Source organism: Dama dama, chromosome 20 (genome assembly GCF_033118175.1).
Source record: "Dama dama isolate Ldn47 chromosome 20, ASM3311817v1, whole genome shotgun sequence".
Taxonomy (NCBI): domain Eukaryota; kingdom Metazoa; phylum Chordata; class Mammalia; order Artiodactyla; family Cervidae; genus Dama; species Dama dama.
This window is the reverse complement of record NC_083700.1, coordinates 32,578,292-32,590,203: the sequence shown is the minus strand read 5'-3', so window position 1 is coordinate 32,590,203 and position 11,912 is coordinate 32,578,292. Positions and strand designations below refer to the sequence as shown.

Here is an 11,912-nt window from a genome sequence, read left to right as displayed (position 1 = left end):
TTTAGAGGCGAAACTCCAAAGTACAGTCCCAAATCTCTACCTTCAGAATATCAGTTTATATATACACTGTGCATAGCTCAGTCAGTAAAGAATCTGCCTGCAATGCAGGAGACCCAGGTTCGATTCCTGGGTTGGGAAGATCCCCGGGAGAAGGGAATGGCAACCCACTCCAGTATTCTTGCCTAGAGAATCCCATGGACTGAGGAGCCTGGTGGGCTACAGTCCCATGGGGTCGCAAGAATGGGAAGTTGCTGTGTAACACAGCTCAGCCCAGTGCTCTGACAACATGGGGGGGGGGGGGGGGGGGGTTTGAGAGGGTAGTTCCAGAGATGGGGGAGTATATGTATACTTATGGCTGATTGACGTATGACAAACCAACACAATATTGTGAAGCATTTATCCTCTAATTAAAAAAATTTTTTTTTCTTTGTGATGGTTGTAGTTTAGTACATACAAATTGGTTGTGTGGTAATTGGTTGTGCAACCTCAAATTAGACATTGCACAACCAATTATTTTTTAAATATTTGCTATGAAAAGGTCAGATTGATTTGAAATATGTTTGTGTTAGCAAAAGATTACATGTCAATGAAAAGGAAATGTTAGATTCTTTTGTTGTAAGTTTTCTAATGACTATAAAAATAATTTATCAATACGAATCAAGATCTTTCCAATCAAGTGGCCAGTGACCTAGTTCACTGGTTATTCTTAGTATCACTCTGGTGGAATAACCAGGTAAGTTTCCTGATTTGCTGAAATATGAAGTAGACAATATCACTTGTGGTATAATCTATCCAGAAATATTTTACCTGAGTCTATCAACACTTAAGATGTAAATTCCAGTTTCCAGGAAATGCAGGAGGTAGAGAAACAAGATGAAGAAGAGACCCTTGGACTGCAAGGAGATCAAACCAGTCAATCCTAAAGAAAAAAATCCTGAATAGTCACTGGAAGGGCTGATGCTGAAACTGAAGCTCCAATATTTTGGCCACCTGATGCAAAAATCCAACTCATTGGAAAAGACCCTAATGCTGGGAAAGATTGAAGGCAGGAGGAGAAGGGGACGACAGAAGATAAGATGGTTGGATGGCATCACCAACTCAATGGACGTGAGTTTGAGCAAACTCCGGGAGGTGGTGAAGCACACGGAAGCCTGGTGTGCTGCAGTCCATCGGGTCACGAAGAGTCAGACATGACTGAGCGACTGAACCACAACAGCCTATAACCCACAGAAACTGAAAGAAGAAATGTGTACTGTTTGAAGCCTCTACATTTGTGATATTTGTTATACTGCAATAGAAAACATATATTAAGGATCCCTACCATTTCCATCTGGTTTGCTTTTTTCTGATTCACTGTGGGTTCCCTTTCAGGGCATCTGATCCAATTTCCCACCTTGATGCAGGCTTTAGACTTGGTTTCCTAACCTCATACAAGGCCTGTAGACCCAATCTTCAGGTCACCAAAAACTGGTGGCTCTTCCCAGAATAAATAGCAGCTCCAGGTCTCAATTGTCTTTCTGATTTTTGAGGATTTCCAACATCTAGTTCATGCATTTAAAATATACATGTATATATATTTTTTTAACTGGAGGATAACTGCTTTATAATATTGTACTGGTTTCTGCCATACATCAACATGAATCAGCCACATGTATACGTATGTCCCCTCCCTCTTGAACCTCGCTGCCATCTTCTACCCCATCCCACCCCTCTAGATTGCCACAGAGCACTGGATTGAGCTCCCTGTATCACACAGTAAATTCCAACTGACTATCTATTTTACTTATCAGTCGTGCATTTTTAAATTGTGTGCTTCAAGTCGCTTCAATAGTGTCCAACCCTGTACAACCCTCCAGACTGTAGCCTGCCAGGCTCCTATGTCTATGAGATTCTCCAGGCAAGAATACTTGGGTGGGTTGCCATGCCCTCCTCCAGAGCATCTTCCCGACCCAGGGATTGAACCCATGTCTCTTATGTCTCCTGTATTGGCAGGCAGATTCTTTACCAGCTGAGCTACCGGGGGAGCCCTCTTTATCACTAGCATAGCACCACCTTAAACTATGGTGTTTCAAATGTTTTATCCAGCCTTTGTTGGTGCTCTTTAACAAGAGGATCTCTTTAAAGATCTAATCTGCTGTACGTCTAGGGATTTCCATTCACTCTTTAACTCACTGAAGTCTTATTCCCCACCACTATCATACCCCAAGCTGCTTTAGCAAAAAGATCAGGATCTCTTCATTTCTAAATCCAATCAACTCTTTCCAGTCCTCATCTTAACCTCTCTCTCTGCAGCATCTGGCAGTGTTGAGTTGAGTTCAGTCTCAGTTGTGTCCAACTCTTTGCAACCCCACGGACTGCAGCACGCCAGGCTTCCCTGTCCATCACCAACTCCCAGAGCTTACTGAAACTCATGTCAATAGAGTCAATGATGCCATACAACCGTCTCATCCTCTGTCGTCCCCTTCTCCTCCTGCCTTCAATCATTCCCAGCATCAGGGTCTTTTTAAATGAGTCAGTTCACTTTAGTATCAGGTGGCCAAAGTATTGGAGTTTCAGCATCAGTCCTTCCAGTGAATATTCAGGACTGATTTCCTTTAGGGTGGACTATTGAATCTCCTTGCAGTCCAAGGGACTCTCAAGAGTCTTCTCCAACACCACAGTTCAAAAGCATAAATTCTTCAGTGCTCACAGCTTTTCCTTCTTTTCCTCCCTGGTCCCTACATTAGCTATTACTGCTGTCACTGTGTCCTCTCAATTTCTGTAACTGACTCCAGGGTTTTTTTCATAAAAAAATTTTTTTGTTAATTTATTTTTTAGTTTTTGGCTGTGCTGGGTCTTTGTTGCTGTGCTGGCTTTTCTCTAGTTTCAGAGAGTGGGGGCTACTCCCTAGTTGTGGTGCTCGGGCTTCTCATTTCAGTGGCTTCTGTTGTGGAGCAGGGGCTCTCGCGTGTGCGGGCGTCAGTAGTTGTAGCACGTGGGCTCTAGTGCACAGGCTTAATAATAGTGGCATACAGGCTTAGTAGCTCCACAGCACGTGGGATCCTCCCGATCAGGGATTGAACCCGTGTCTCCTGTATTGGCAGGTAGATTCTTTACGAGCAAGTCACCAAGAGAGCTCCTCCACTTTTTCTGACTCCCTCTTAAGTGATGATGTTCCTCAGAGTTTTGGAATGTTTTATTCTCATTCTACAAACTGTCCCCGGATAATCTGATCCATCCCCGCGGCTTCTACTATCATGTGTATGCTGATGGTTTCCTAATCTATATCCCAAGTTGTATGAGGCAGGATAAGTTAAGTCAACTGAGGTAAGAAACTGCCCTGAAATCTCAGTAGTGTAACGTGGAAAAGTTTATTTCTTGCTCACACAGAATCCCTTCTAGGTCCAGGTGACCCACCGGAGAAACTATCCTCCTTATAGTGACTCAGTGATCCACTTTAGAGCTTTCAACCTTATCTTCTCATCACAAAACCTCTGTGATCACCCAGAAGGGGAAGGGATCAGAGGAGGTCTTCCTTCAGTAATTAAACACTTCAACTAAAAGGGAACATCATCACTTGCATTCATAGTCCATTGGCCAGAGCTTATCACATGGCACTACTGAACTGTAAGTGAGGGTCTGTGCCAGGAGAGGAGATCTGGTTCGGGGTGAGAACTAGTACTTTCTACCACACAGCTCTGGATCTTTCATGAGCCCCTGACCTGTGCATCTGACTATCCTCTTGACATCTCTCGGTAATACAATCCACAGGCACCCTAGGCTCAGTGTGTTCAAAAGTAAGCTCATTATATATGTCCAGTCCTACACTCACCTTCTTCTATATTCTCACCATTAATTGGTGATTCAAGGCAGAAACCTGGGAGTTACCTTGAGCTCTCTCCCCCTTACCTTTCTCCCACATCACCTTTCTGCCCTGCCTCCTCTCCCCCAAGGCCAGTGTCTCTGATTAGATCATCCTGTTTCTGCCTGGAACTCTGCCGTTCTAAAGGACTCCCTGCCCCCTGTCTGGCCCACACAAGTCCCTCCTACACTGTTGCCCAAACCAGAATGTGATCATGTTTCATCCTTCAGCAGTCTCTCCATTGTCTCCAAGGAAAGTCTGTTTAAGGTCGTTTATCATGTGACCTTGAGCTTCCTCTACAGTCTTTCTTGTTTCATTCCCCTGCTGGAAAAAGATTCCACCCACTCTTAATCTCTATAGCATCAGCAGTGATGAAATACTTGCATTCCGCTGAACATCACAAACGTGACAAAGCATGTCTTTGCTCACATGGTCCCTCTGCCTGGAATACGCTTTCTTCCTCTGTCTGCCTAGAAAATGTGATTCATCTTTCAAGAAGCAACTCAAACATTATCTTCTCTATGATGTTTTTCTTGACACCCACTTCCCTTCATTGTGTGACCTGAGCCTTTTCTCTTGAGTCCCACTCCATCCTGTATGTCTGACACGGCTTATTTCCTTGTCTCTTTCTTTACCCAGAGTTTATTTGATGTGATACAATCTTCCTTACAGGTCATGTTTGGAATTCACACAAGAATTCCAAAATCTTTAGTGGTTCTTTATTAATACTTAAAATATACATTTTGCTTGGATTTAAAGACCTCCACAGTATATCTCAATCTATCTACACAACTATTTTCTATCTCACCCTTTACCAAGGCCTCTCTCTTGAGCCATGCTGGTGTCCCAGAAATCCATCGCTCAAAGCCCAGCAAGCAATCCTGGGGTTGGGAACTTCCTCACACAGTCCCTTTCTTCTCCCCCAAGCATATTCCAGATCTCCCTGCTCGCAGCCTTGCCTGATCCTGCGTGCCCTGCCAGCTCTTCCCTTCTCCCGGGCCTGCGAGTTACTCTGCCGTCCTCCTGGAACTGTCTTCCCCAGACTCTCTGCCCAACCAGCTCGTTCCCATCCTCTGGTTCTCAGGGTAAATATCACTCCTTGGACAGGAATTCCCGGGTCATCCATTTTATCTAAAGACATCCTCCCATCACTGACTGTCCAGCATGGCACTCTTTCTTTCCTTCATGTCCCTGAACACAATCCATAATCAATCTGTTATTTCCTTTTCTATTGTTACTCTTCTCAAGTAGACAGTAGGCCTCATGAACTTTCCTGCCTTCTCTCTAAAATACCCATAGCACATGGCCCATTGTGTCTATTGAATGTGTATACTTATTATTGTATGGGTAAATGTTTATAAGTAAATGATCCACCTTCCCTTTGAAGCAATCTCCATGCTTCATATATATATATGAAATATATATACATGAAATTTTTACTTATTTATTTATTTTGGCCTGTACTGGATTTTCACTGTTGCACACAGGCTATTTCTAGTTGTGTTGAGCAGGGGCTACTCCTCCTTGTGGTGTGTGTCCTTCTCGTTGTCGTGGCTTCTCTTGTTACAGAGCATGAGGCTCTGGTGCGTGTGAGCTTCAGTAGTTGTAGCACTTGGGCTCAGTAGTTGCAATTCTCAGACTCTATAGAGTGCAGGCTCAGAAGTTGTGACGCACAAGCTTAGTTGCCACGCAGCATGCGGGATCTTCCCAACCCAAGGATCGAACACCTGTCTCCTGTATTGGCTGGCAGATTCTTTGTCACTAAGCCCCTGGGGAAGCTCGCGATTCCCATAGTCTTAAAACACTTAAAGTCTGTCTAGTCCGCACTTAACACCATTTGCTTTTCATTTTTCTCTATCAACCTTCCTTCCTTGGCTGGAATAAACGAGATTATGACATGCTTGGTGACAATGATAATGTCACACCCCCAGTGTGGTCCCCACAACATCTGACATGGTAGTTCCATATTCAATACTTAATTAGAAATAAACTTGTCTTATCCCCCCAACGTTCTGGCATTCGTGTGTCAAAAGATAGAAAAGTTCTCTGCTTGTGGAATGAAAAAAAAAAAAAAATGGAGTTTGCCACAAACAGGAAGTAGGCCCTGGAGTTTAGACAAGATCTTTGCGACACGCAGCTTGATGGTGGCAGTCGCAGCGGCAGTAACCACTGTTTCATCATTCCGAGAAATCGGAATGACAGCAGAAGCAGCAAGTGAAAAGCTCCGTCTTAGACAATGACATCTTACAACCGGACTTTGTCTTAAAAGGTAAACTCATTTACCCCGTCTTTTAATATAGATGAAATAATCACCAAAACAAAAGGTTAATCTAATTTTTAGTGGTTTCAGTTACTTTTCTTAACCTTATCTGGTCGGGGAAAAGTTGTATGGGAATGGCTGCATTTAGTTGGTGGATTTTATGACAATCAGTAAGATTCTCCAGTGCTGGACAAAATGTGAAAAAGTATGTGTATGGAGTGCTGTTTCTATTTTAATTTATGTTTCTGTCAAATGTTTTGGAGTGTTGTTTTCAAAGGGTGTAGTCTTCCTGTTTTTCTCAGCACGGATTCGTAACTAGCGTGGATTCATTAACTACTTCCCTGTTGGATCGTGTGAAGGTTTTGTCTTTCAGGATGGTGGGGACCCAGCTTTTGTTTTACGTGACTGTCCTAACATTTCTTTGGGGTGGTTGTAAACTCAGAACCACTCATGGGAGGGTTAAGATTTTATGGAAAACTATGATCCTCCCCTCCCCCACCTCCCCAGTGATATGGTCTAGTACAAATTCATAGGATAAATTCATACTATGATTAGTGCAAACACATATTTCAATATTTAAAAAACACATTTTACAGTACTCTGCAAAGAGCACTGTTGACTTTATTATCATTATGTTTAATTATGTTCCCTTTTATTTTTTTATTGGAATATAATTGCTTTACAATGTTGGGACAGTTTCTCCTGTGCAACATGGTGAATCATCAATATGTACACATATATCCCCTCCTTCTTGATTATTGACTTTTAAATTAGAAAAGGAACAAAAAGTACTGGAAAAATTGTTACCCCTATGGATTCTGCTATGGAGATGGACTTTCTATCCCTAGGGCTCAGAATTCTCACCAAATTTCCCTGTTGGCATCTTTCTTGTTATCCTAGATTACATGATCTTTAAAAGTTTGTTTGATTGTAAGGCACCTGATAATTTTGCTGTTGTAACTGGTACATGGCAATGAGGTGTCCTTCTCCAAATCTTTCCCTATGTCCAAGGACTCAGAAATTAATTCACTTTTGACAGCTGAATAATTAAGTACAAATGTCATTTATTGCCTAAATAAATAACCTTAAAATACAGTAGTTATAGCAAAATTAAAAATTCTTCTCATGGGTTTATTTAAGTATGTAGTAAAATTGTGGCCTCCTAAAATTGTTTGTTATTTTATTTTGTTTAAAGTGGAAATAATTTTTTATCAACAGGCAGGAAACTAGAAAAGCAAGCTATAGTACATAGTTACAACAGAAAGACCTATCACCACTCAGAGGCTTATAGAAATTTTCAGTGAAATAGAAAAATGTTTATGATGAAACACTTAGTAAGAAAAGAAAAAGAGATATGAAGAAGTATCTCAGCTAGCTTTTAAAAGATGCATGGAAGTACAACAAAAAGGAAATACACTAAAATATTAACAACAGTAGTGGAAGTTTGAGTGATTTTACTTTTCTGCTTTTAGGTACTCTATACTTTTTTGTATAAATAAATAAAAGAGGGGAAATACAGAAAGTTTAACATGAAAGAACCATAGCTTATATAAAGACGTTGTCACACTTGAAAAGATAATATGTGAACAAAATAGAAGTTTCTGATGCAGGACCTCCAAGAGCAAGTTAGTTTGCCCAGCACTGCTAGGGAAGACCGAAGCCAATGCATCAGACCTACGTGACACTCAATATTAAAACCATCCATTCTGCTTCTTTCATACTCCAATTTGATGTTTATCAAGAAAAATTATGGTTTTAATTGGATTTCTCATACATTTTGATGAAATGCACTAGCTATACAAACATGTTTCTTATGTTATTCTAGTTCATACATTGGTCTCCTCTGAGCTGGTTGGTATGAGTCTGTTCTGGAACATTCAGTCAATTCTTGATGCCCTGATGTGATCAAATATATGGACCTACAGAGCTGAGGCCTCCCTGCTGAACTGTCGTCCTCACGCTGTAAAGTTTGGGACCACTGACCTCACTAGAACATCCTCCCACCATTTGCCTCTCTCCTTCATCACAGCTCCAATATTAAGATCACAATCTCAGAACTGGCCTCTCTGCTGCCTCTCTTTTCCAAGGTTTCTAAGACGTACCTTTTTTTTTTTTTTTTAATTCTCAGGGGAAGGCAACATGGGAAACCACATGCCCAAACCTGAACCAAATGATAGTAAGTCTGCAACACAACCCATTACTTGCCTCGATGCCAAGTTCAGATGGACTGGAATCACTGGACACTGTGCTGAAGTGAAGTGACAGCACTATCCCCTGTGCTGTCAGGGGATAGTATTTCTGAAGTTGGGAGAATCATATGCAGGATCTAATGCCAAGAAGAGTGAAAATGGGAACCAAGGAGAACTATCTGATCCTCCAAATATGATAAAGGGAGTCTCTGTGCTCAACATTAGACCATCTTGGTAGTTTGTGAGAGCCTGGCCCCCTTCCCCTGAGTGTGCGTGCTCATTCAGTCATGTCTGACTCTTTGCAACCCCATGGACTGTAGCCTGTCAAGCTCCTCTCTCCATGGGATTCTCCAGGCAAGAATACTGGAGTGGGTTGCCATTTCTTCCTCCAGGGGGGGTCTTCCTGACCCAGGGATTGAACCAGTGTCTCCTGCTTTGGCAGGCAGGTTCCTTAGCATTGAGCTACCAGGGAAGTCCCTTCACCAAGGCTGCCTTTGGCTAGCCACTGTTAACAGCTGCCCTAAAAAACAAATGAATCAAAAAAAGGCAGCAATTTCTAAGGTAATACTCCCTGGGATGTCGGGAAATGCTAGTTCTAGGTATCACTTTTGGTCTTTAACCCCTGGCCTTGAGATTCTCTGCTTAAGTCCCAGGGAGCATGTGTCTCTGGGTCTCATTAAAATCTTTGAGGGAGAGCACTGAAATGTTATTACAGGGACAAATGGGACTGTGGAAATGCTAGGCTCTTCTTTCACATGTGTAGCTGATTATTGTTTAAGCTCCTGATCTAGTTTTCATGTTAAAAAATACAGGCTCGGGATGACCCAGAGGGATGGGATGGGGAGAGAGGTGGGAGGGGGGTTCAGGATGGAGAACATATGTAAATCCATGGCTGATTCATGTCAATGTATGGCAAAAACCACTACAATATTGTAAAGTAATTAGCCTCCAACTAATAAAAATAAATGGAAAAAAAATAAAAAAAATTAAAATAATTTTTGAAATAAAAAAAAAATACAGGCTCTAAGAAACAATGCTCCCTCCTCTTACAGAGCTGTAGCCCCATGGTTAGACTACACTGGTTGCTTGGATAACGGGGAGCATGTGGGGACCCTTGGGCTGGAGAAGATGTGGCCGATACACTAATCCCCTTTGTATTCTTTCACAGAGGGACCAGGCACCCATCGCACCATAGTCTCAGCAGTGACCTCTGCACCCTGCCTCTCTGGCCACCCCAAGTAAGCAAGAAATGCCTCCCATTTCATCTCATACCACATGGCATTTGATTCTGTGTTGACCACTTTGCCTTATGGACTTGGGGAAGGAGGTCTGGGGAGAAGGGACCAGAAACAGCAGAAGTAAATCAGTATTTTACCTTCAGAGTGTGGCTCTTAACCTGGGGTCCCCCATGCCTCGAGAGACTCATGAAGCCCCTAAACATAAAATTTGCTATGTGCAGTCCTATGAACATTTTTAAGGGGGAATAGAGCCCATAGCTTTTACTGACACCTCAAATGGATCTGGAACCTGAAAGCCAAAAGTTGAAAACTGGGGGGAGAGATTGCAAGTTGACTAACCAGTGTAAAAGCTATTTCAGGGGATTACCCATAGGTGGAAAAGGTTACCCTCTTGTCTTAAGGCCTTCATAAAGTCCCATGGGTCATCTGCTCTCTTTCTTCACCACAGCAGCAAAGAATATTTGGTCTTAGCCTTTTTTGCTGGGGTTATACTGACACTGCTGCTGATGGCCTTTGTCTTCCTCATCATAAAGAGCTGCAGAAAATGTAAGTCTCCAAGAGCTGTGACAGCCCTTCTTTCTCTGCCATTGAGGACAGAGGTAGCTTTGAGGGGAGTAAAACAGACAGAGCCCGCGCTCTCCACAGATCCAGGACTTGAACCCCTTCACTTCTCTCCCGGCCCTCTTCATCCTCCACCCTTCCCACCTCCAGCACCTCCCCCCTACCCTGCCCCTTCACCCAAGATTAAAGAAAGAAGCTTCTAATTCCTCCAGGCCCCATGGGTGAGACTTGTTCCTCTTCTTCCTGGCACTTCCAGCAGGTCATTCCAGGCCCCAGACCCTGGATCCTCCTTCAGATCATCCAGCCAAGGTAAGCCAGCCACTCTGTTTCCTGGATATGGAGGCCTGATGCCATTGGACACTGGGAAACTGATTCTCTGAAGGGTTCTTCTGATCTCTTTGGGTCTTCTCTGACCCAAGCTTTCAAGTTGCTTTTAAATGTCACTTGCTTCTGAGAGACACCTTCCTCCAAATCGAACTGACTCATTCCTCCTCTTCCTTCCTCCTCGGCAGCTTTCATCCTCAGAGGAGGTACTTACCTATGCCAGCATGATTTTCAAAGCCCCCAAAGAAAACAGCGATCACCTGACCAAGAGTGTACAGAATGCTGTACACTCAGATCCTGTTGTCTATGCTCAGGTTAAAGGGACAAACTCACCTTGCCTCTCCAGTGAGGCTTGAGTCCAGTTCCTTTTATCTTAGCTCCATCTTCATCCATCACTTCCCATTTTAACAAATTTTGGACTACGACCGGATGAAACCACAGCTGGAGCTGTCTGGGTGTGCTCGGACAATGCTAGTCACCAGTTTGAAGACCAAGGGTCAGCCTTTTCCTGGCCTGAGAAAAGATCTACGGCCCTCCCACTTGGACCAACAGACTGTTAGACCGTTGAGAGCTGAGACTACCTCCCCTGTCACCTTCTAAAAAGTGTGATACAGAGCTCACAGCACCAAGTGTTCCCTTGGCATCATTGATCTACTTGGGAGGAATCAACCAGATGAACAATCCAGGTTGGATTACAAATAAAAGCAAACTCTGCAATGCTGACTCCTTCTCCATCATTGATGTGTCTTTCCCCATCTCCTCTAGAGGTGCAGAGCTCATCCACAGCCAGAAAAGCCTAATGAAAGTGGTAGTACTCTGGAACTAACTCAGGATCGATTGGGGTACAAGTCCCAAACTCTACCACTAACTAACGTCCTTCACTCATTGGGGCAAGTATACTAAACTTTTGAAGCTTCAGTTGCCTCATCTTGAAAACAGAACTAATAACATATCTCCTAGTATAAAAATAAATGAGATATCATTAAGTACTCTATACATCCCAGAGCACTACACAAAACAAGGTCCCTGTTGGATAAAGCACTATTCAAATGAGGATGTCCATCTCCTTGCTATAGCATAAGAGATATGCATAGCAACAGTATAGGGGAACTAAAAAGGGATCTAAATGTTAGCCCCCTCCCCTGCCAAATTCCAGTGGATGACCCCATAGATGGTCCTAGTAAAAATATCAATAAGATTACTTTTTACTAGGTAAGATTATTCTAAATTTTCTTTGTAAGCCATAAACAAGAAAGACCATTCATAAAAATAAGCAAATAAAAGTAAGATGGGAAGTCTGACCTGAACAGCTGAGTGAAAGTACTGTTTTATTAAGAATGGCTAACTTCCCTGGTGGCTCAAACGCTAAAGCGTCTGCCTGTAATGCAGGAAGACCCAGGTTCGATCCCTGGGTCAGGAAGATCCCCTGGAGAAGGAAATGGCAACCCACTCCAGTACTCTTGCCTGGAAAATTCCATGGATGGGGGAGCCTGGTAGGC

The 11,912-nt window shown here is 43.0% G+C and overlaps 2 protein-coding genes across 3 annotated transcripts in view; one reads left to right on the top strand and one right to left on the bottom strand.

Annotated features, from left to right (window-relative positions):
* ADORA3 (adenosine A3 receptor) overlaps positions 1 to 11,912 on the bottom strand; it is a 49,297-nt gene that overhangs the window by 15,082 nt on the left and 22,303 nt on the right. The window lies entirely within an intron of this gene.
* On the top strand, positions 5,953 to 11,130 carry C20H1orf162 (chromosome 20 C1orf162 homolog). 2 transcript variants are annotated; one of them, XM_061121160.1, is made up of 6 exons: positions 5,953 to 6,110; positions 8,230 to 8,277; positions 9,459 to 9,528; positions 9,980 to 10,074; positions 10,346 to 10,398; positions 10,602 to 11,130. In XM_061121160.1, exons 2-6 carry the CDS (start codon positions 8,241 to 8,243, stop codon positions 10,767 to 10,769), a joined length of 423 nt encoding a protein of 140 aa, XP_060977143.1. In that variant the 5' UTR covers positions 5,953 to 6,110; positions 8,230 to 8,240; the 3' UTR covers positions 10,770 to 11,130. The 2 variants fall into 2 exon arrangements, with proteins under 2 accessions (XP_060977143.1, XP_060977142.1); XM_061121159.1 differs by having other exon boundaries at positions 5,954 to 6,110; positions 9,977 to 10,074.

Coding starts and splice junctions, on each gene's coding strand:
- C20H1orf162 (XM_061121159.1), top strand. CDS start 8,241: ATGGGAAACCACATGCCCAAACCTGAACCAAATGATA. Junction 9,529..9,976: donor TGCCTCTCTGGCCACCCCAA/GTAAGCAAGAAA, acceptor TCTTCACCACAG/CAGCAAAGAATATTTGGTCT. Junction 10,075..10,345: donor CATAAAGAGCTGCAGAAAAT/GTAAGTCTCCAA, acceptor TGGCACTTCCAG/CAGGTCATTCCAGGCCCCAG.